We start from the raw sequence: 25,813 nt of genomic DNA on the forward strand, positions 1-25,813 counted from the left end.
GTTCGTAAATTTTTTTTCACCCCATCGTTGTTTTCAGTTTGCACTGCTGAACAATAATGCTTGTTTATACATCCATGATTTTACTCAACGTAAAATTTGCCGAGTTTTCTAAATGGAATTAGGTTGCTTCCCACCCATCTTTGAAAAGGTAATGTTCCCAAATACTTTTTATTTTTTTCTGAAACAAGAGTACCTGCCTAGACATACAACAAGCATAACCATCTAGAACATGACAGGTTACGGGGCCCAACTGCCTTGGCACACACAAAGTGCAGAGCTTCATAATAAACCCAGCAATTTGAAAATCAATTTCGAAAAGCATTCAAAAATCCACCGAGAGCCTGCATCCGTATTTTAGTTGTAAACTGTATTTTTAAGAGCAAAAAGGGCTAAAATGCATTTTTTTAGACATGAATTTCCCACTAAATATTATTGAATATTGAAAGCACCCAAAGGCCTTGCATTACACCTTTTACCTTCATTTCTCCGGCTTGCAATGTAATGGTTACCGCTCAAATTTCATAGTTGTCCTATGCACAAAGATAAGACTGTTCACCAGTTCAGAGCCTTGTGCTTAAAAGGCACCAGCAAGCATCACACTTGTCCCATCTCCCTAACATAGATACCCTATCGCATAATCGTCGCACCCATATTTTAGGTCGTCAAAATTGGGTTAAAAAAACTTATCCCGTAAACGTCGCATGATGTTTTTGGTCCCGCTATTAGATGCAGAGCGATTTGTGTAGGTATCTTTTCCGTATAAAACAATGTATTTTAAAGTAGAAATTAATATTTATTCGAACATTACCACTTATTTCATTAACGGAAATACGAAGATGTCTGACGTGTAAATTTTCTATTAAAGAAGCTTTTAAACATTATAACCTTTATCTGATCATCTGCGAATTAAAGTTGAAGTTGAAGAAAGGTTTTTGGTACACGAATTATTAATTTAAATTGTTTGGCGTGCTCTTTTAAACTTCACTTTACCTAAAAAAAAAAAAAAAAAAAAAAATTCCGCATAATAGTCGCACCCCTACTTTTCAAACTTAATTGTAGAATAAAATGTGCGAAGATTATACAAGAAAAAAAGGTACCTCTTTTATCACATAATCATTGCACATTTTATGCTTACCTCAAGTTTGGAAAGTAGGAGTGAGAAACTGAAAAAAAAAAACACTTTTGTACAGGTTCAGTTTTTGATGAAAACAAAACATGTTGCATGGAAAGAACAGTTAATTAAAAAAAAAAAGTTCACTAAAGCATGCCAAACAGGAAAATAAGTTTATAGGTTAACATCTAATACTGGGGAAAACACAAAATGTGGGATTTCACTGCATTGGACCAGAAATCATACTGTGATGGTACATCTGAAACTAATTTTACTGTAATTGTAATTACTGTATTTTCCCATTATAACTACCAGACTGCCTGATGACTTGAAAACCAATTGCTGTTGCACAGTGCTCTGTTCCGTGATCTTTGGCAAGGCCATGCTTACTACCAACACAAAGCACTCCGAATCCAACATCCGAGACCAAAAACATAATTTATTTTTCATTCAAATCTTGATGCCCTAAATTAACAGTGCAATGTTTATGCAATAAAACCTGGTGCACCCCTGACTAGGTGAGCCCTTTAATACTTAGTGAAACCTTTAAATAAAATATTATTAATTCAGAAAAAAATATTTTACTGGTTTCAGAATCCTTTGACGCCAGTTAAAGTCCGAAATCGTAGCTGACCAAAGACTTAAGCAAGCGCTGCTCCAGAAGGGGGGGCGTTGGGGGCTACAGCCCCTCCCGAGACCAATTTTATTGATTAGTGCATATTTTAAGTTAACTTAAATATTTAATTTCATATGTTAAACTTTCATCCCATCAAAAGTTGCATGGAGCTACTACGGTTCTGTATTTGAAACCTGCAATTTGTAAATAATATTCCGAGGCCAATATCCGTCCCACTTACATTTTTTTTTTTGCAACTACGACCTTTCTTTGTGCGATAGCCAGTAGCGGATCCAGAGGGGGGGGGGGGGGGGGGGCTAAGGGGCTCAAGCCCCCTCCAAAGGCATCTGGGTCCACTATCGTTTTAGTGTTTGCCTTGATAAAAGCCTAGCCTCCGCTGGGTCAAGCCCTTCCCAAGCCAAAATCCCGGATCCGCCACTGGCGATAGCCCCTCCCGGAAAGTCATCCTGAAGCCGCCGTTGGACTTGAGTGCTGCATGCTGCGTGGTAGTAGTTTGGAAACTAGTCGTCTTACCTGAACGCTTGCTCAGCCTGGTTCTCCGAGAACACAGTCGTGGGAAGCGGCCGGATCGCACCCGACTTCAAGCCCTCGTTCACGAGTCTGACCACTTCCTTCTTCTCGTCACACTCGGACTCGAACAGGGAGTCCAGCAGGATACCGTGGAACGACGTGTTCTTCAGGAACATGGACATGCCTGAAACACAAACAAACAAAACCATTTGTACATTCAAAAAACTAAAGTGTTAATAGTTTTTAAACTTCAGGTGTTAAAATTAAATAAGTTTGTGTATTGAGATAATGTTAAGGTTCTTTTTTGAATTGTAAATATGGATTATTGCTTTAATTATTATTTAGTCAAAACTAGAATATTTTTTAAATATAAATTTAGGTTCATAATACACTTTCATTGCATAAATTATTTTAAATTTTTATTTTTTCTGAATTCAAATTCATATGTACCTAATAAATTTAGTTAGGCATTTCTTAAGATTGCTGCTGATCGCAGACTTGAGTTGAATAGAGCTTGGTTCAATATTTAAAACTTCAATGTAATTCAAGACCAGATTTGATTAATTTGAATTAAATTAAATTAAATCTATTAGTTTCAAAATTATATTTTTCTTTAAGGTGTAATAAAATGAAGGAGTATTATAACTGATTACACTATGATATAGAGTTAAAATAAATTATGTTTTCAGATACTTATTAATACCTACAATCCATAATCTCGTAAAGTATCCCATGAATGTTTTTTTTTTGCTTTATTATATGTATCAGTTATATTTTTTGAGAAATTAGCTTTAAATTAACATGAGTTAGATTTTTTTTTAACCCTCTTACCCAGGTATGGCTGCTGGACATTTATTCCAAAATGGCTCAATTTCTAGTGACTCCATGGTGATAGTCTAAGGAATGGGTGTCTGTAAAGTTGAAGTTATTCCAGTAAACAATTAATGACTATATAAAGGCTAATACTTTGAGTTTGTTAAGAAGCTCGAAAGGAACTAGCTATGAGGAATCAACCTGCCATCATAAAATGAATATACTTCCACTATAGTAAAATTAATTAATGTTATGCTATCCAGGGGGTAAGGGATGTAATGAGGCCATTTTAATTTTGACTATTAACATGGCAATTATCAAACGCACACTCAACTTCGTGGAGACATGGAGAGACCATCAGGGTGTCAACAGTTAGTACTTTCGTACTAGATCTAGTACTTTTATAACTTTTTTTTAGTGGTCTAGTACATTTACGCACAGATAAAGTACTTTTTTTCTTTAATACATATAATAATATTACAGTAACTCCAATATGTTTTATTATCAAGCCTAATCATTTTTAAAAACTATGGAAGGTATGTGTGTGTGTGTGTGTGGTATGATATTTAAGTTTAGAGCTTTGCAATGTCATAATAACTTCCTAAATTGTTAAAACCATAAATTAAAATTAAGTACATTTTTTTTTTTTTAAATACAGTACTTTTGTTCCGTGACAACGGAAATGAAAACATCCAACAAATTAATCAATAAAATAGAAGCAGCGCCTAGCACCGACTTGTGCTTAGGCGGCCATCTTGAGTAGACTGTCTTTTGTTTTCTTCGGTGTCTAGAGCACAGCTATGAGAAATTCTTCGGCACACACAGCAAGGAAAAATAGCCCAAATATACTTAAATATGTCCAAGCTCAAACAACAACAAATGTCCAAGATATACACAACATAAAGTTATCGAACAACTATTTTCTCGTCTAAGTTGGTACGAAATATTTTTTTCCTTGTAGACACCCTGGAGACCATATAACAATGCTCTTTCTTGCTTATCGAGAAGACTCGTGGAGCGACCATGATATAACACAATCCTTTTTTCTTGCTTACAGAGAAGACTCATGGAGACCATATAACACAATCCTTTTTTCTTGCTTACCGAGAAGACTCATGGACAGACCATATAACACAATGCTTTTTTCTTGCTTACCGAGAAGTCTCATGGAGAGACCATACAACACAACGCTTTTTTCTTGCTTACCGAGAAGACTCATGGACAGACCATATAACAATGCTTTTTCTTGCTTACCGAGAAGTCTCATGGAGAGACCATATAACACAATGCTTTTTTCTTGCTTACCGAGAAGTCTCATGGAGAGACCATTCAACACAAAGCTTTTTTCTTGCTTACCGAGAAGACTCATGGAGAGACCATATAACACAATCCTTTTTTCTTGCTTACCGAGAAGACTCATGGAGAGACCATATAACACGATGCTTTTTTTTTTTTTTTTGCTTACCGAGAAGACTCATGGAGAGACCATATAACACGATGCTTTTTTTTTTTTTTTGCTTACCGAGAAGACTCATGGAGAGACCATATAAAACAATGCTTTTTTCTTGCTTACCGAGAAGACTCATGGAGAGACCATATAACACAATGCTTTTTTCTTGCTTACCGAGAAGACTCATGGAGAGACCATATAACACAATGCTTTTTTCTTGCTTACCGAGAAGACTCATGGAGAGACCATATAACACAATGCTTTTTTCTTGCTTACCGAGAAGACTCATGGAGAGACCATATAACACAATGCTTTTTTTTTGCTTACCGAGAAGACTCATGGAGAGTAACACAATGCTTTTTTCTTGCTTACCGAGAAGACTCATGGAGAGACCATATAACACAATGCTTTTTTCTTGCTTACCGAGAAGACTCATGGAGAGACCATATAACACAATGCTTTTTTCTTGCTTACCGAGAAGACTCATGGAGAGACCATATAACACGATGCTTTTTTCTTGCTTACCGAGAAGACTCATGGAGAGACCATATAACACAATGCTTTTTTCTTGCTTACCGAGAAGACTCATGGAGAGACCATATAATACAATGCTTTTTTCTTGCTTACCGAGAAGACTCATGGAGAGACCATATAACACAATGCTTTTTTCTTGCTTACCGAGAAGACTCATGGAGAGACCATAGAACACAATGCTTTTTTCTTGCTTACCGAGAAGACTCATGGAGAGACCATAGAACACAATGCTTTTTTCTTGCTTACCAAGAAGACTCATGGAGAGACCATATAACACGATGCTTTTTTTTTTCTTGCTTACCGAGAAGACTCATGGAGAGTAACACACTGCTTTTTTCTTGCTTACCGAGAAGACTCATGGAGAGACCATATAACACAATGCTTTTATCTTGCTTACCGAGAAGACTCATGGAGAGACCATATAACACAATGCTTTTTTCTTGCTTACCGAGAAGACTCGTGGAGAGACCATATAACACAATGCTTTTTTTTTGCTTACCGAGAAGACTCATGGAGAGTAACACAATGCTTTTTTCTTGCTTACCGAGAAGACTCATGGAGAGACCATATAACACAATGCTTTTTTCTTGCTTACCGAGAAGACTCATGGAGAGACCATAGAACACAATGCTTTTTTCTTGCTTACCAAGAAGACTCATGGAGAGACCATATAACACGATGCTTTTTTTTTTCTTGCTTACCGAGAAGACTCATGGAGAGTAACACACTGCTTTTTTCTTGCTTACCGAGAAGACTCATGGAGAGACCATATAACACAATGCTTTTATCTTGCTTACCGAGAAGACTCATGGAGAGACCATATAACACAATGCTTTTTTCTTGCTTACCGAGAAGACTCGTGGAGAGACCATATAACACAATGCTTTTTTTTTGCTTACCGAGAAGACTCATGGAGAGTAACACAATGCTTTTTTCTTGCTTACCGAGAAGACTCATGGAGAGACCATATAACAATGCTTTTTTCTTGCTTACCGAGAAGACTCATGGAGAGACCATATAACACAAAGCTTTTTTCTTGCTTACCGAGAAGACTCATGGAGAGTAACACAATGCTTTTTTCTTGCTTACCGAGAAGACTCATGGAGAGACCATATAACACAATGCTTTTTTCTTGCTTACCGAGAAGACTCATGGAGAGACCATATAACACAATGCTTTTTTCTTGCTTACCGAGAAGACTCATGGAGAGACCATATAACACAATGCATTTTTCTTGCTTACCGAGAAGACTCATGGAGAGACCATATAACACGATGCTTTTTTCTTGCTTACCGAGAAGACTCATGGAGAGACCATATAACACGATGCTTTTTTCTTGCTTACCGAGAAGACTCATGGAGAGACCATATAACACAATGCTTTTTTCTTGCTTACCGAGAAGACTCATGGAGAGACCATATAACACAATGCTTTTTTCTTGCTTACCGAGAAGAATCATGGAGAGACCATATAACACAATGCTTTTTTCTTGCTTACCGAGAAGACTCATGGAGAGACCATATAACACAATGCTTTTTTCTTGCTTACTGAGAAGACTCATGGAGAGACCATATAACACAATGCTTTTTTCTTGCTTACCGAGAAGACTCATGGAGAGACCATATAACACGATGCTTTTTTCTTGCTTACCGAGAAGACTCATGGAGAGACCATATAACACAATGCTGTTTTCTTGCTTACCGAGAAGACTCATGGAGAGACCATATAACACAATGCTTTTTTCTTGCTTACCGAGAAGACTCATGGAGAGACCATATAACACAATGCTTTTTTCTTGCTTACCGAGAAGAATCATGGAGAGACCATATAACACAATGCTTTTTTCTTGCTTACCGAGAAGACTCATGGAGAGACCGTATAACACAATGCTTTTTTCTTGCTTACCGAGAAGACTCATGGAGAGACCATATAACACAATGCTTTTTTCTTGCTTACCGAGAAGACTCATGGAGAGACCATATAACACAATGCTTTTTTCTTGCTTACCGAGAAGACTCATGGAGAGACCATATAACACGATGCTTTTTTCTTGCTTACCGAGAAGACTCATGGAGAGACCATATAACACGATGCTTTTTTCTTGCTTACCGAGAAGACTCATGGAGAGACCATATAACAAAATGCTTTTTTCTTGCTTACCGAGAAGACTCATGGAGAGACCATATTACACGATGCTTTTTTCTTGCTTACCGAGAAGACTCATGGAGAGACCATATAACACGATGCTTTTTTTTTGCTTACCGAGAAGACTCATGGAGAGACCATAGAACACAATGCTTTTTTCTTGCTTACCGAGAAGACTCATGGAGAGACCATAGAACACAATGCTTTTTTCTTGCTTACCGAGAAGACTCATGGAGAGACCATATAACACAATGCTTTTTTCTTGCTTACCGAGAAGACTCATGGAGAGACCATATAACACAATGCTTTTTTTTTGCTTACCGAGAAGACTCATGGAGAGTAACACAATGCTTTTTTCTTGCTTACCGAGAAGACTCATGGAGAGACCATATAACACAATGCTTTTTTCTTGCTTACCGAGAAGACTCATGGAGAGACCATATAACACAATGCTTTTTTCTTGCTTACCGAGAAGACTCATGGAGAGACCATATAACACAATGCTTTTTTCTTGCTTACCGAGAAGACTCATGGAGAGACCATATAACACAATGCTTTTTTCTTGCTTACCGAGAAGACTCATGGAGAGACCATATAACACAATGCTTTTTTTTTTGCTTACCGAGAAGACTCATGGAGAGTAACATAATGCTTTTTTCTTGCTTACCGAGAAGACTCATGGAGAGACCATATAACACAATGCTTTTTTCTTGCTTACCGAGAAGACTCATGGAGAGACCATATAACACAATGCTTTTTTCTTGCTTACCGAGAAGACTCATGGAGAGACCATATAACACGATGCTTTTTTCTTGCTTACCGAGAAGACTCATGGAGAGACCATATAACACGATGCTTTTTTTTTTTGCTTACCGAGAAGACTAGTGGAGAGACCATATAACACGATGCTTTTTTTTCTGCTTATCGAGAAGACTCGTGGAGAGACCATATAACACAATGCTTTTTTCTTGCTTACCGAGAAGACTCGTGGAGAGACCATATAACACGATGCTTTTTTTTTGCTTACCGATAAGACTCGTGGAGAGACCATTAGGGATGTGCGAATCCTTGATTTTCAGTTCGGTTTGAATCCGATTCGAATCCCTGGCAATATTTGAGATATGAATCCGATTCCGAATATTAAGCACAAGATAATTAAAAATAACTTATTAATTTAAAAATAATGTGTTTTTTTCTTTTTTCAAACTGTAACTACTGGTAATTATTTATTACACTGAGATTGAAATGTTTATATTTATGTAAACCTTATTAATAATAAACACTTTAAATATATGAAAACCAAAACATATTCGATTCTCCATATCAATGGTAATAAACTGCACACCACAGGGAAATCTCAGTTTTATAATTGTTTCAGCAAACGAAACCATTTTTCCTCCAATAAATAGCCAAGACCTTTTTACTTGTAGATATGTAATTGTTTTTAGTTTATAGTTTTCTATATGACGAAATTAGTAATTATAGTTTAAGCTTTCGAAATCTCAAAATTCTTTTAATGTGACTGTGTTAATTACTTAATTTACATATCTTTCTTTGATACATCATATTGTAAATACTTACGTAATAGCCTAATTTTAATTTTCACTGCTAGTATTTTTGAGCCGTATTAAATTAATTTATAACTTTTGTGAATATTCGTAATACTGTTCGAATCCATGTACTTACAACGAATCCGGGTTCGGGTAATTGTGGATTCGAATCGTACCCAAAAATATCGGGTACTCGCACATCCCTAGAGACCATATAACACAATGCTTACCGAGGAGACTGTCGTTGGACAGGTCGAACTTGCCGATCTCGAGGAAGCGGCCGTGCCGGGCTAGGCACCGCACCGACGCCTGCAGCTTCTCCTCTGCCAGCGAGTTGAGCACCAGGTCCACCCCCCTCCCGCCCGTCTCGCGGAGCACGTGCTGCTCGAAGGTGGCGTCCCTCGAGTTGGCGATGTTGCGGTCCGTCAGCTGCGGGAACCTGCGCTTCAGGAACTCCCGCTTCTCCGGGCTGCCGACCGTGGTGTAGACGGTGACGCCCATGTGCAGCGCGATGGCTATGGAGGCGAGGCCCACGCCCCCCGAGCCCGCGTGCACCAGGAGCGTCTCGCCGGGACGCATGCGGCCCCGAACCACCAGCGCGTAGTAGCTCTGCCGCACAAATCCAACGTACCACAAGTTTGAATAAAACCACACAACAAACTACCTGTAAAAATATTATTAATTTGGTTTGAATATAATTTGAATACAAGAATAGAGTGGGGAAAAAAAAACTTTCAAGTTTTAAATAATATATTAATAACAATATAAGAGTCAAATTTTGTTAGATAGTACTTCTATATGGTTTTGGGCCAGTACGAGTTCAACCTGGATTCCTATGGGAGTGAGCTTCGGTAGTCAGGCTATCAGCCGCGTGCTAGACTTTATATGCACTGAGTGACTTAAATTTTGAGTTCGTCTTCAATTACGTGGATGATATTATCGTGTATAGTGATAGCTTGGAGGGCTGGGATTACACATTCACTCTTGGCAAAAACTGCACAACACAAAAATTGACTTACACTCAGGAATCCATTATTTTACGTAGTTGGTTGCTACATGAGGGAAAACAAAAGCAGTGCCTTCTTCAAATGAATGATGCAATTTATTGGACATACGCCATTGCAGTTTTGCACCGATAAAGTCATAGAAAAAATTCAAGAACGCAAATTAAGAATTAAAAATGAAAACAAACCCACATAGGAAACCTACTTGATATAGTCATCGCCATATTGTCCATAATATCCGTTTTATCTTCATCGATGTGCTCGTATGTTCGCTGCTTTGTCCAGGTTTTGTTTTTTGTCTGCATTTACTGTTATTGTTGAAACTGTCTCATCGTTAGCCTAATGTGTTCATCTTTGCTGTTTTTATTATTACATGACAAATTCCTTCGACGGAATTCTCGTGCTGTGTGATATTTAAAACTGAACGTATTTACCTGTGCTGTTGTCAAGTGGTCCAGAATACCTGTTCAGGTTCTTTAATTTCTTTTTCACGACAAACCCAAAATCCGGAATGCTTACGGTTGATACTACAGTAGAATCCCGCTGATGCGACCCCTCACGGTTTCCGGAAAAACCGACTTATAAACGGAATGGTCGCAATAGAGAATTCGGGCCAATTTTTACCCCCCTCTGCTAGACACTGCCGCGTGGACAGTCTAAGAGGGGTGGTATCTATTTTTAGCCGTCTTCTGTATGCATGCCTGCCTGCTTACAGTACAGCTCTCGCCAAGATAAACGTGAACACAACGCCCAACACAGTGTAACAGACTTGTTTTTCAGCCGATTTTACTCAAATTTTCGACTTTCTCTGCTCAAATTTTTCACGTTTCTCAAAAAACGGTCGTATAAACGGAATGGACGCATCAGATGGGGGTCGCATCGGCGGGATTCTAAAGTATTAAAAATTTATAAACTGGGAACATTCCTTCGTGGACATGCCGCACGAAGAAGCGCGGGGTACGTACGGTGGCGTAGACGCAAGGGACGGTGGACGCCTGCTCCAGGGTCCACTCGTCGGGGACCTCCCACAGGAAGCCCGGGTCGGCCAGCACGGAGGTGGCCATCGCCCGGGCGGCGATCAGCCCCATCACCCGCCGGCCGGCCGAGTCCCGGCCGGAGAACTCCAGTCCCAGGACGCAATCCTGCCCAGAACCAGCAATGTTCTCACGTGCTATCCATTCTCCAACAAACCAGTAACAAGTGTCTGAAAAGTTTAAAATCTTGCTTTAAATACTGAATTAACATCAAATTATTCAAAAATATCTAATATTTTTTGAATACTTGCAGACCACTTATTGCTGCCCAGTGCCAGGAAAATAAAATAAGATTGTAAGTTTAAGCACCAAAATCCTTACCTGATAATGACATACAGAATAAGAACTTTATGCTATTTAAATTTTAACAGTTTTGAATCACATATCGTACTAACCCGAACAAACCAAACCCTCTAGTGCACCTACTATTTCGACCATAATATAAAATATATGTTGTTTGTAAGTCTCTCACTAAACTACTAAATACACAACTTGTTACCATATTTCAAGTTTCTATTAAATGTTTATTCTGGATCAGTGTTAAGTTTTCCAGGGGTTTTTTTTAAGCATGCTATTCTTGCCACAATGTATCAATACTTTAAGTAAAAATCATCATGTAAATGCCAGTCTCTAAAGAAATTAATATATACAGTAGAATCTTGTTATAGCGAGCACGGTAATAGCGAGAACACGGCTATAACGAGGTATTTGAGGAATTTACGCCGTGATCGCTTGTAGCGCGCTTTTGTTATTTGTCTGCTTTATCTCCACCCCTCTCGCTCGCCACTAGACATCTTGCCGTTGACGCGTCACATTCTTCAGCCGTGCAGTCGCCACCTAAGTGCGTGGCTTAAAAATAGAATCCCATCCTTTATTTCTTTTATCAAACTTCCGTTAGTTATCTGTGTCGTGTGTAGACAAAGTTTGAGATTGGAACAGAAACAACGTAAGCGTAAGAAAGTATTTTTTACAAATTAGAAATATGTATGTTTTTGTATTATAATCGCGTATTTTCACGTTTTTTTTTTGGTTATCTTAAAAGAGATAACATTAAAAAGCCGCTCTAATGAGATTTGTTTCTTGGTTAACAAAAACTATTAATTATCAATTGTTTATATTCTATTTATTATTATTTACGCGACGTCATACTGTACGCGTACGCAATACGACTGGATTCGTTGCTGCAACATAACATAGCATGTTATGCGGTATTAGAAGTAACGAGTAACGTAACGATAGTAACGAGTACTAATTGTTATAGTAACGAATACATACGGTTACGCATTTTTTCGTTACTTTTACACCTCTAGTCGGCACTACCGTATTTATTTCCAAATCGCTAGGGCAGTTTTCTTGTAACTTTTGTTTCGGTCAGTTGTTGGGGTATCTGTCCGAGAAAAGGGTGGTGATGGTTTGAGTTTAATCCCAAATTTATTTTCTAAAAAAGTTGACAGGTTTCTTTAAATGAGAAGTATAGTTTTCCAGCGACTATTACGTTTGAGGCGTACGTGCGTTGCCGCAGCAGCACTCCTGCTTTTTTGTAAGGAATTAAATCGTCGTGCTACACTAGCACCACCTGTTAGCAACATCCCGAACCAACATGGCCGCCAGCAGACAGCCCGCGTCGACGATAGATAGCAGGATAATGCTGCGTCGGCCGCTAGCTGAGATGATATACTTACGTGGCTTGGTAGGGTATTCTGGTTATTTTTACGTAATCGGTGATCGCATCCGTACTTATGGGGTATCGTTTTAAAGAGAATTCACACATCTGCTCACAGAAATTAAGATTTCGTTAATATAACCTGCTATTTTCCAATTATACAGGTTTAAACACAATTTTTATGCTATTTTCGGTTAATTTTTATTTTTTGGGGGCTAAAATTTGTCCAATTCGGTTATAGCGAGGACACGGTTATAGCGAGGATCAAACCCGGAACCGTGACACCTCGCTATAACGGGACTCTAGTGTATTTTATTTGCGACCTTACCCCAATCAATTGCAACCTTACCCCCGAACCACTTGCAACCTTCACCCCAACCACTTGAAACCTTACCCTCAACCAATTGCAACCTTATCCCCAACCAATTACAACCTTACCCCCTGTTGGATTTGTAAATAGTGCTTACCCTAGATTAATATTAACTAATCCAAGTGTTGGACGCTTCAAAATTCAAATATGGCGCCATTCCGCCGCCATTAACTCGAGCGATCCTGGTGTCCACCAGGGAAAGACCCGGTGGTTCACCTGGTACCGGCATCATCGGACGTTCGGCTATCGTTTTTAGACTTTCATGTTATCTGGTAACAGTTTCAGTAGGTACGAAATACCCCCCAACCAATTGCAACTTTGACCAACCACACTTAAATCCTCCCGACCACTCTCAAGGCCTCCGAGGTTCGACGGTCAGAAGGAGGAAACAGGGGGAGTGGGACGACTCGGGAGCCCCACCTGGCCGGCCAGGTCGCCGGGAAGGGCGTCCGGGGGCAGCTTGCCCGTGGCCAGCATGACGTCGCGGAAGTTGAGCGGGGCGTAGTACACGCGGCACAGCTCCGCGTCGGGCCGCAGCTCCGGCCGGTGGAAGCTGAGCGGGCCCTCGATCCAGCGCAGGCTGGCCAGGTCGCCGCGCGTCAGCGTGTTCACGTAAGCGTGCTCCACCTGGGACAGTTCAGTTCGCTGCCCCACTGGCTACCCTCACCGCCGCCACAGACTGCACGGCACCAACTGAGCTGCTCAAGTTACGATTTCATCTGTGGATTTCAGCTAGGCCTGTGCGCAGGGGCGTAGCCAGGAGTGAGGGGTTTTAGGCGTTGAAACACACCCCCCCCCCCCCTTAGCACCAAATCTTTAATTTATTTCTTATTCATCACTCAAACAAATTTCATATTAAAATTAATAAAATGTTACCATTACAATATTTAAATTTAAGAACCGAAAACTGCTAAAATAGCACTATTTTACACCTTAAAATCCAAATTTTCCCGGGGGAGGACCCCCGGACCCCCCGCTTTTTATACAGGGGGGGATGCTTCTTAACATCCCCCCATACACAAATCCTGGCTACGCCACTGCCTGTGCGAATACTAGTTTTTATCGTGCAAAGTGAATATTGCTCTCAGCAAGGCTGTATTACAATTATTTTATACAATACCAGATTTAATAAAACATATTAAACTTCAGTAGTAAACCAATTGGGCCCTATATGCAACACCATTCAATGAAAATGATAGAACTAACCACAGTATTAAATGAGCATTCACAAAAGCAAACCTGAATGTCAGTCAAATTTAATTTTTTTTAAGTAATCAACTTTATAAAAACAAAACAATAACACAAAAAAAAAAGCTTAATATTTCGATCAGCGACTCTTCGGCTTTCATGTTTTAAGCTTAGAAAAAACTGAAGCTTTGCATTTGCATCACAACCGAAGTTTCATGTAAAACAAATAGTAAATTTCTCGGCAAAGTAAAATCGAATACTAAAAATAGCTTCGATTGATTTGCTTAGTCAAAGCTTCGCACAGGACTAACTTTGGGTGTTGAACTTTGTCACCCGGTCCATTTGTCCCAAGTGTTTCGGCACGTCAATGCGTAAATCATATCTCCCAGAGCTTCCATATCTTGCGACTACAGGCTCTATAATCTGAGTGTGCCGCAAAAAAACTTATTTCACATGAGAGACTGAAACTATCATGATATTCACACTAGTTCACACAGTGTTGTCTCCAACAAGTAAACAAAGCTAAGTCCTATGCCATGTCAAATACAAAAAAATGCACTGAAACTTTATTACAAGCGGTATCAACATATTTGAAACTGCAAGATGGTGAGGTCTGATCCTCCTAGAAGCCACACAGCATGTACAGTACTCCGAGCTTCTGGAAAAGAAAAAGAGGGGGGAAAAAAAAAAAAAAAAAAGCAATTTGAAAACTGCTCAAGATATCAGCTTGATGTCGGTTTGCAAAAATTCATTCAAGAATACGATGAGGCCAGATGAGCGATTCTGTTGCTGTATTTTTTTAAATTTAAACTGTGCTTTGAAAAGAGTGAAAATGTCTAAAACTTGAGAGTTCATTTTGTACAGACTCTTGGAAGCACACAAAGGACTCCCACCACTAAACTTGCCACTCCGTTTCCATTTCTCCACCATACAATCTTACCGTCACCGCTCAATCTCATAGTTGCTCTATGCACAAAAGACTGCACACCAGTCCAGAGGAGAGAGGAAAGCCTTAGATGTACATCAAGTTCTGTCCGTGCCCAAACACGCCCGATTATTCACCTTCGGCCAACCTCGGGTTTATTTATATATATTTATATTTCTCGACAGAACTCAATGGACATCTTAGGTCTCCCGAGGAAAGAGACCGCGCTAGAAGCGCCAGCGAGTATCGCAGCACTTAACCCGCCTCGCCAACACAAACACACCCCTGACTATACGGGTAAACCAACCATCTCTCGCACGCACACAATGCACTCCAAACAAACCTGGAGCATGGCACTGTCATGGTTGTTGTCCATCCTGATGTGCCTGTAGCTTCCCCACGCCGCCCCTTGGTACACGTTCATCACCAGGTCCTTCTTCAGCTGACCGCTGTACACCGCGTTGTCGAGCGAGAAGTCCGGAGATTTCTCGTCCCGCAGGAACAAACACCTGAATTTCAAATACGCACGATTTATGAATGTTTGGGCGTAGTGCTAGAATGTGGTGGTGGATTGGATATTTGAATTTGGCACCCTCGATCGTGAGTGCGCCACTGTGGCGGCCGTCGTGTTCAGCAGTGCCATCTGTAAATAGTTTCGTTAGTCTTTTACCGTTTCTCCGCGTTGCTGGGCGTCATGGAGCTTAACTATTAGTTTCATTTTAGTTTTGCGAACAATTAATGATGATACTAGTTAACAACACAGAATTATTTTCAAAAACTAATTAAAATAACACAAGGCTATATTTTTTTTAAAAATGTCTGTGATGGTAAGGAAAACTAAAGTAACATTAGCTTTTAGTGAAAACATGTTCCAAAAAAGGTACAAAGTTCAATAAATATTTAGGGTACAGAAAGGCATTTCTACTCAAGGGATGAGTTGAGAATTTGGTGGGGAGGGGGGGGGGGGGGGGGGAGGAGGTGTGTTGTGTTGTGTGTGTTTAATTAAAAATTTATGTGAAAGTCTACTGCAATAGATACGGAAAAAATCTTGGTGCCTGCTTATCTTAAGTCTAAACACTTGACAGTAACGCCATCATCCCCCTGAGAAAGCAGATCAACAGTTCTGGGAACAGCAGTGGCGAGTGGAAATGGAAGACAAACTGTTGTTGATAGCGAAGTTTCTGCGATAATGGACAAGCGTTTATTTCAGTAAGGTCACAGTGCTAGCAATTTTAAACACTAGAGCCAATTAAATACTATAGTTTAAAGCTCTTTTGCATGCACATTTCGCTATATTAATATGAATTTGAATTCTTCTTGAGAAAAATTTAGTCTTATTAGAATTATAACATATTTATATACATTCAGGGCTAATCCACTACAAGTCTTTGGAGAGAAATTTATTTGAAAAAACTTGAGAAAAACCATCCTCCTCACCCTCATAGCTTTCTTATAAATAGAACCATTTTAGTGTGCATGACTATGCACTAAAACACCACCTGGAAAAAAAAAATGCTTTCATAGTTCGGTTGATGGCAGAGTAGAGCATATATTTTCCCCACCAACTATAATCCCAAGAAATTTCCATTTTTTTCCCCCAGGATTTCAAGTAAATTTGCTTTACTTTCCTTAACCATTTCACTCTCCATTGACCTTCCATCATTAGGACACCCTACATTACCCACAGTTCCCGCAATCACTATAGTACTATGCTATAGGCCTGTGAAAATAAAAATTTGATGCAAAGCATTTAAGTAAAATACTGAATGTTAAATGTTTTAAATTATTAAATGATTAATTGGACCCTTATGTCCAACATTACTCAAAATTATAAAATAACCATGCCTAATAATAATAATGAGCATTCATAAAAGCAAACAGAGCGCCACATTTTGGTTTTTAAAGTAATCGACAGTATTCAAGCAAAACATATACAACACATGAGCACATCTTAGGCTTCCAATATTTTAAAGCTTCACATCAGAAGCGGAAAGCTTTGCACCACAACCGGAGCTTCACGTAAAACGAATAGCAAATTTCATGGTGAAGTCTAATTCAAATCTTAAAAAAGAGCTTTGAGTGATTCCCTTGGTTAAGTACTCAAGGAAATATTCCTTCGTATATAAACCACTTTAATCACATGTTCATAACCCTTAACGATACATGCTGCTTCATTACTCAACATAACAGCATCCGTCCGTAGATATCGTAGATCTTTGCAGACATCACACTACGTTAATGCACTACAGATATCTCCCCCCTTAACGATACATGCTGCTTCATTAATCAACATAACAACATCCGTCCGTAGATATCATAGATCTTTACAGTCATCACACACTACGTTAACACACTACAGATATCTCCCCCGGTAACGATACATGCTGCTTCATTACTCAACATAACAGCATCCATCCGTAGATATCGTAGTTCTCTGCAGACATCACACTCTATGTTAATGCACCACAGATATATCTTCCCCCCCTAGCGATACACGCAAAGGGCCCGTCGCGCCGGTGTCTCGCCACACACACAAACACACACACAAACACACACACAAACAAACACACACACAAACACACACACAAACAAACACACAAACACACACAAACACACACAAACACACACACACAAACACACACACACAAACAAACACACACACACACACAAACACACACCTGACTAAGGCTCCGCCCTCCTCCTGCCGGACGCAGTTGACGAGCCCCACCACGCCGCACATGGCGTCTCGGCAGACCACGAGCACCCGTCTTCCCTCCGCCTCGCCCCGCTTCAGGGCCGCCTTCAGCTCCTCCAGCCAGCCGAAGTCCCGCCCCGTCACGCGGACCACCAGCGGCTCAGACCGCCACTCCACCGCCTGTAGGGGGGGGGGGACACACGCACACGTAACTAACACTGCCCCTTCATTTGTTAGTGTCACAGTAGAAGGCCTAACCGGCACTCACGAGACCAGATCCACAACACACAACAAACGGTGAACTGCGATCAAACTGTTAAATAATGTCAAATCTTTACAAGGCCATTCAAAACAAAAGAAATCTTAATTCAAAGAAAAATTTAACTTATATCAAAAAAATGTAATCACATAACATATATTAAATTCCATGAATTTTATTTTATTCAAGCAAGAAACTTCTACTGAAATGAAAAAAACCTTTAATTATTGGTAAAAATTTAAAAATAAGTTATATAAAACGGATATAAATATGAAGTAAATAGCATGTGAACAATGCCATCCTGCTTCAATAAATTTTTGTCACACACACACACACCACAAAGAGCAACATATTGCATTAAAGATGACCTTCCGCCAAAAATTTTAAAAATGGCATCAATCAACTCACAGAAAAGGCTGTGTTAGACACCAAACTTAAGTGTTTCCACAAAAATGTTTTAAAAATCCACAATAAATAAGCTGGATTTAATAATTTTGCGCCAGTTTTGTCTTCACTATATTTTGGGTTACCTAAATAAGGCAACTAGCATAATTCTCAATAATTTTTATGAACCAAGTTTTCCAGATCAGTACCAGTTATGTATTTAAATATTATTTACTTAATAGCCACACATTAAACAATAAAGAGCCTCTTGCCGCACACCAGACCAAGAGCCTCGCACCGTACACCAGACAAAGAGCCTCGCACCGTACACCAGACAAAGAGCCTCGCACCGTACACCAGACAAAGAGCCTCGCACCGTACACCAGACAAAGAGCCTCGCACCGTACACCAGACAAAGAGCCTCGCACCGTACACCAGACAAAGAGCCTCGCACCGTACACCAGACAAAGAGCCTCGCACCGTACACCAGACAAAGAGCCTCGCACCGTACACCAGACAAAGAGCCTCGCACCGTACACCAGACAAAGAGCCTCGCACCGTACACCAGACAAAGAGCCTCGCACCGTACACCAGACAAAGAGCCTCGCACCGTACACCAGACAAAGAGCCTCGCACCGTACACCAGACAAAGAGCCTCGCACCGTACACCAGACAAAGAGCCTCGCACCGTACACCAGACAAAGAGCCTCGCACCGTACACCAGACAAAGAGCCTCGCACCGTACACCAGACAAAGAGCCTCGCACCGTACACCAGACAAAGAGCCTCGCACCGTACACCAGACAAAGAGCCTCGCACCGTACACCAGACAAAGAGCCTCACACCGCACATCAGAGGTTGAACCTGACCTTGCGCAGCAGCACGAAGACCTTGTCCCTGGCCTGCTGGACGGCGACCACCTCGAGGCCCAGGCCGGGGCAGAGCCCCCTCACGCCGGCCTCGTCCAAGGGCATCAGCTCCTCCAGCAGGACGAACCCCCCGGGCCTCACGGAGGCCGCGAGGGTCCCCAGGACGGCGGGGTCCCCCCCCGCCAGCGCCCCGCCGGCCGCCGCCAGGTGCAGGCCCTGGTCGGCGAAGGGGCCCGCCGAGGCGAACCGCGCCCCCAGCGCCGCCAGCTCCTCGCACTTTGAGTACTCCCCGTGGCGCGGCCCCAGCACGGAGATGTCCACCTGACGCACGCCACGTGACGAACAGTGAGCAAGTGGAATCCAAAATTTTCAAACACCAGCAAATGTTCAGCCGACAAGAACTACCTTGAATTATTTTCTCTCTGCAAAATCTATGCTACCAGTTATTACAAAGCTCTAGGACTGTGGGGGTTTAGCATTTCAGGGAACACTATATAGAGACAAAAAAAAAAGTTCAATGTAAATCTTTTTCTTAATAAATGTGGAATCCAAAATTTCAAACACTAGCAAATGTTCAGCCGACAATAACTACCTACCTAAATTATTTTCTCTCTGCAAAATCTATGCTACCAGTTATTACAAAGCTCTAGGACTGTGGGGGTTCAGCAATTCAGGGAACACTATAGAGACAAAAAAAAGTTCTATGTAAATTTTTATAATAAATTATGTATGTTTATTCAAATACTTATTTCGTTAATTTTATTCTTAATAACCCTTAGATTTACTTTGAGCAAAATCTAATCTAACCTGAATTCAAAGTGTAATCTTTTAATGTTTAAAAAAATTCATGGATCAGAAAAATTATTCATTTGTTCTATTGTACAACTTTTATTAAATAATTTTCAACCACAAATGTTCGCCAATTTATTTTCGTTGTTCTGAATGTAACTGTTTTAGTCCCTTTTTATTTCAAATTATTTTATCGCAAAAAGGCAGCATGCAAATATTATCACTATAAAATTAAAAAAAGTAGAACCGAAATCATGTTTTAAAAACAAAACCATTAAATCTCTTCTCAGCAACTACGTACAAAGGCTCGTGGCAACAGGACCTCTTTTAAGATTATAGTGGGCTCAGAACCACCGTGACAATATTCCAGTCCTGCCAGTGCTGGGTTCGAACCCACGACCCCCCGATCGTTGTCGAGAGCACTCACGTGCAGCATGGGCTCAGACTCCAAGATGGCGACCATCTCGGGGGCGAGGAGGGCGTCGGACGGCCGGTTTCCGCCCAGCTCCGCCACCTTGAGCTTCAGCGCTCCTCCGGAGTTCTCCAGCACTATCTGCAGGCTCACCGTCAGCGCCTGCTCCCGCTCCCGTCCGTTGCTGTCCAGCGTGCTCGACTGGAAAACAAAAACCAAGTCCAACGTCAAGTCATTATTTAGATATGTCTCAGAGCTCAATACACAAAAACCAGATACCGTGTTTTATCACATAATGGTCGCACGCGCGTGTAATCGTCTCAACCAGGGCCGGTGCAAGGTAAATTGACGCCCTAGGCGAAAAACCTCTTGTTAAAAACACTCATGTGGAACTCCTAGGAAAGGAGAAACCTTTTCACAGACGAGAGAGTCAAACCCCCAATCGTTCATCTTTGAGTTTTTTTTTTTTTCATTGTAAATGTGTTGATAAAAGGATACTAATGATCAATTAGGTTAGGTTAGCTACATTACAAATACTTTAAAACATTATGGACGGTTGATTTGGTTAGGACAGCTACATAAAAGACACTGCGAAATCATGTAAACGGTTTCCTAGCCCCTGGATAGCTACATATTAAAAAAGTTAATTTTCTAAGCAACCATAAAATGATTTCACAGTTATTTTTAATGTAGCTACACTTACCTAATACAACCAACAACCGTCCACGATGTTTTTAAAGTATTTATAATGTAGCTAACCTATCCTAATCGACCCGCAAAATTTAACGCCACGCCGGTTTATACAATGAGGTAGAACGGGGGAACTTGAACTTCAGGGAACTTTGGGTTTTAGCTCTCTCTCGTCCGTGAAAAGAAGGCTTCCCGTGGGGAAGGGTCGGGGGTCGGAGGTCGGAGCCCCACCTTGGTGTCGCCCGCGCGGACGTACGGCACGAAGGCGTACTTCTCCAGCTTGGGCGGGGCCTGGGCCTGCTGGCGGCGCGGGGCGAGGCTCGCCTTCAGCCCCCGGAGCTCCACTCCGCCCGCCCTGATGACGCCCAGGTCGCGGTGCATGTGCACCGGGACGTGCGCGCCCCCCGGGGCCTGCCCCTGCCCCCGGGGGTCTATGACCGCCCGCTGCAGCCTGGTGGGCAGGTACAGCCCGCTCCCGCTCCCGCCCATGATGGAGAACTGCAGCATGGCGTCCATGAAGCTCACCCAGTTGCCGTCCCACGCCAGCTGCCCGACCGTGCCTGCAAGCCAGCCAGCCGGGGGTCAGCACCGTCCATACCGAAGCAAACTGCGATCAAACTTCGATAACGCACGACCTTAAGGGGCCCGCCTCGTCAGGGGTGTATGTGTGTTAGTGAGGCGGGATGATAAGCGCGACGCTCGATGGTGTTTCTAGCGCGGTATCACCTCTTAAGCGCAAGGCATTGAATTGACTCTTAGTCTTCTCGTCACACGATAACTGTGAAATTTTAGCGGTGAACGCAACATTATATGGCCGAGAAATGAAGATAAAGGTGTAATGCAAGTCCCTTTAAGTGATTTTAATACCGGTTATTTAACGCCTAAAAATTACTCTGAAAACATGCGTTTTAGCCATTTTTTTCTTTTCTAGAAATACAGTTTAAAAACAAGATCCAAATTTAAAAGTACTTTTCGGGCCTCAGCGAACTCTTCAATGCTTTTCGTAAACATACCCCACTCGGATATCTTGAGTAGTTTTGAAATCGCGTTGTTTTTCCTGAAGCTCTGCGCATCGTCTGTGTGACCAGGTAGGCGGAGCCCTTAAGGGTTCTTACTTGTCACTTTGCAATACAAAGATTTGTACTAACTAAAATACTACAAAATTAAAAATTCAAATTATGGCTACACCAGTGGCTCAAAAGGACGGAAAAAGTTCTAGAATTACCTGCAAAATAAACTTCCATAGTTTTTAAAGAATACATTATTTTTCCATTATCATGGGAATTGGTATTAGGCACAATATTTACATCATTTCTAAATTTAATTCAAATTTATGCCTACATTTGTGGCTCGAAAAGGACAGAAAAACAAAGATATAGAAATACCTGCAAAATAAACTCCCATCGTTTTCGAAGAATACATTATTTTCTAAATTATCCTGGGCATTTTTATTACATAAACATAATAACCATACTTTTTCAAATTAAATTACCTAGCACTAAAATGCTTACATAATTTCTAGGGACTGTAAAAACAGATTCGTATTAATGGGAGTTTTGTATTAACAGGGATGTTATTTAATGAGGTTTTATTGCACCTCTGCTGTATACTATTAAAGGCCTGCTAAGGTCCTTTGTTCTCGCTTACACAGAAGCAAGAACACGATCGGAGATCTATACATTCACTCACCCTGTAGCAACTCTTACATGAGCTGTACCAATATGAATCGGCACCAGCACATGTTGCCGATATTTAGTTGAATCGGCGCTTCTGCTACAATACACTTGTTAATTTTTAGCCGATGTTATAGAAAAATTAAAGTGCCTATCATAACCTAAAAATCAAACAGTACCCTGTCCACTTTTCATACTGCTACATACTTTGAGCACCATTTATTAGCCATACATATCAAACTAACACATCTTATGTTTCAATAAAGTTCTTGAATCTAATACATCATAAATAAATAAATCACCCGCAATGTAAAGTTAGATGATAAAAACTTGGTATATTTAGAGCACAGCTACTACTACAAACAACGGAAAATACCAACTGCTGGATCTGCGACAAAATGTAAAATCATGGAGACATTTTTTAAGAAATGTAATCATGGAGACATTTTTTAAATAATGTAAAGTTTATAAAATTGAATAAAAAATAACCAAATATAGGACTTCACATACATAAATTATATTAACTGTTTCCCATTCAAAGCAACCACATAAAATGCATTTTCGTATAAATATTTGATAATGTAAATTTTTACCACCACACATGTTAAGATGGTATTGGAATTCCAGTTCAATTGTAAACGTACAAAAACTCGCGATTTTTCACATTATATATATTTTTTAACCTTTGTATATTACATGGTTACCTATTATATTATCTTATTTTTATATGATTATGTATTAAATAATTAAATTTTCCAGCCTCCATTATAAAATTCCAGTTTCAATAAGAAACTAATGGGCCGTCAAACAACAAATGAAAAAAAAAAAAAAAAGCTAAAAATATGTCTTTAAAAAAAGTTACATTCCATTCATAAACTAAAATACATGTACATTTGCATTGCATGCTTTCTTAGAATGAGTACCATATAGCCTTTGACTTAAAATCCTTCAATTTTCAGAACACCATTCATAAATCATTGAAAATATTTGTTTTCTCAAAACCCTGTAAACCTGAGTAATTCAGGATTGGGGGGGGGGGGGGGGGGGGGGGGAAATGATTTATCACCATATCAGATTACTTGGATATCGACTCAGTGCTGACAAATTTACAATATTGGTAGGGACAATTTGTTTAATTAATGTTACCTATCTTAGTAAACATATTTCATAAAAAAAAATAAAACCAACATAGAAATCACCTGTTTTTAAAAATGAATCTGCCTGAAAATGAAACCCATAAAATCTTGTCTCTAAGTGTTGGTGACTAACCCACATTTCTCGCCAAAGAGAGTGCGAGTACCCCAGAGTGATCACAGCGAGACTTGCCTCGATTGTCGGCGGAGACTATGCCCTTGAAGACGCCCTTGTAGTCGTAGCCGCGCAGGCCCAGGGCCTTGTACACGTCGCGGGCCGTGAGCTCCAGCTCGTCAGCGCCGGCAGCCGCCGACGGCACGGGCGCGGGTAGCTCCAGCGTCTCGCCGCCAGCGTCCCCGGCGGCGCGGATCCGGCCCGACACGGCCACCTGGCCCGACTCGCAGATCTCGAACTCCCCCGAGCCGTCCAGGACGTTCACCAGGAAGCGCACGGATCCGTCCCTGGGCAGGATGGTGGCGCGGCGGAACCGCACGTCCTCCAGCACCACGGGCAGGTCCTCGTGTGCCTTGCCCTGCAGCTTCGCGAACGCCTTCCACGCCAGCGTCTGCAGAGCAACGTCGCGCGTCACTCCTCGTTTCAAACATACATACCTCCCCCAGGGGCGCAACAACTAAACTTCCAAAGGAAGGGGGAAGGGGGCCAATATACCATTTTATAAAGAATCATCTATCCCCCCCCCCCCCCCCCCCTATTGAAGCGGAGGGGTCCGGGCCCCGGGAAAATTTGTATTTCAAGGTGGAAAATGAGATGCTATTTAAGCAGTTTTATTTTTCTAAAAATTGATCACACAGCACCCCTGTTTGCCCCCACTTCCAAGGTTTCAGAGGGGGAGGGGGAGGGATAAAAATGCCCTTGCCTTCCCCCCCCCCTCCTTGTTGTTGTGCCCCTGTAATCTCCCCAACTTTTCCATCACCAAAATTATTAATATTTTGAAATAACCCATTTTTCCAATTTTCTGAAAACAAATACGTAAAGACAATCTAGCCTTCACCATTCCTATAGCTAGGGACAAGACTTAATGGTGAATTATAATAAAACCAGAATAACACCAAAAGCATGTCAACACACTTTACAACACCTAGTGCAAATTTATCGACCATACATCACCAATACACAAATTATGTCATGGAATTAAGTAACATTTGACCAAAACTTAATTTTTAAAAAAAAAAAAGTATCTTCTTGTTTTTTTATGTCTAGGAATGTAATTTTCAGATTAAAAAATTTTAACAAAATGCATGGATTAGAAAAATTAATTTGATGTTTTTTTTTCTCCATCTCTTAGTATAACAAAATAGGTTTTTCTTAGAATAGATATAGATTTACATTTTTTCATGTTAGTCCAACTTGTTAACAGAAAATTGCTCTGCAATTAACTTACATCCGTAATTTTTCACCTAATTAATCACGTATAAACGGTAAGTAGCCACGAAATGCATTGATTAATGGATGGGCACTGCCTGAAGTCACTTAGTACAGCCGGTGGTATCCGCCATGTTTTCGGGACACCAAAATATTATATGCAGTGCAGTTTTTGCAGTCGAAATGGTTTCAAAAGACAGGGAGTGACTGTTTAGTTCCGGAAATTCTAATTCATGCTTATCGACCATCAGACGCGGTCAAACAGTTTTTCACCACGGAGTTGGTAACTGTCAGGAGACAGCTTTCTGCGAAGAAGGTGAAGTCACTTTTTAACCTCACCCTTGTGGAACGGTGCTTGACCAAATCTAATGATGGTTATTAAGTATGGGTCAGAATCTCGGTTGTTAAAAAAAACAGTAACACACTGCAAAATAATACATTTAGGCAATGTTTTGGGCATATGTATAACCAAAATGGCGCAACAATTAGCCAAAGGAAGAAAAAAATAGCTTCACACATTATGTTACCTTGCAGACGTGTCCACCCCATGGTTTTCACAACGTTTAGTGTGTTTCAATATAGTGAGTGAGGT

The 25,813-nt window shown here is 40.7% G+C and overlaps 1 protein-coding gene across 5 annotated transcripts in view; it reads right to left on the minus strand.

The window, feature by feature from the left end:
- LOC134541119 (fatty acid synthase) overlaps window positions 1–25,813 on the minus strand; it is a 198,115-nt gene that overhangs the window by 21,222 nt on the left and 151,080 nt on the right. For all 5 annotated transcript variants that reach the window (XM_063384297.1, XM_063384295.1, XM_063384299.1 and 2 more), the window contains exons 16-25: window positions 24,031–24,403; window positions 21,263–21,591; window positions 20,357–20,542; window positions 19,141–19,461; window positions 17,613–17,809; window positions 15,278–15,443; window positions 13,242–13,448; window positions 10,720–10,896; window positions 8,981–9,359; window positions 2,262–2,442 (exon numbers count right to left, since the gene is read on the minus strand). In XM_063384297.1, coding sequence (XP_063240367.1) covers window positions 2,262–2,442; window positions 8,981–9,359; window positions 10,720–10,896; window positions 13,242–13,448; window positions 15,278–15,443; window positions 17,613–17,809; window positions 19,141–19,461; window positions 20,357–20,542; window positions 21,263–21,591; window positions 24,031–24,403 — 2,516 coding nt within the window. The remainder of the gene's footprint in view (window positions 1–2,261; window positions 2,443–8,980; window positions 9,360–10,719; window positions 10,897–13,241; window positions 13,449–15,277; window positions 15,444–17,612; window positions 17,810–19,140; window positions 19,462–20,356; window positions 20,543–21,262; window positions 21,592–24,030; window positions 24,404–25,813) is intronic.

This window comes from Bacillus rossius, chromosome 18, assembly GCF_032445375.1.
Source record: "Bacillus rossius redtenbacheri isolate Brsri chromosome 18, Brsri_v3, whole genome shotgun sequence".
In the NCBI taxonomy this organism is placed as follows: Eukaryota; Metazoa; Arthropoda; class Insecta; order Phasmatodea; family Bacillidae; genus Bacillus; species Bacillus rossius.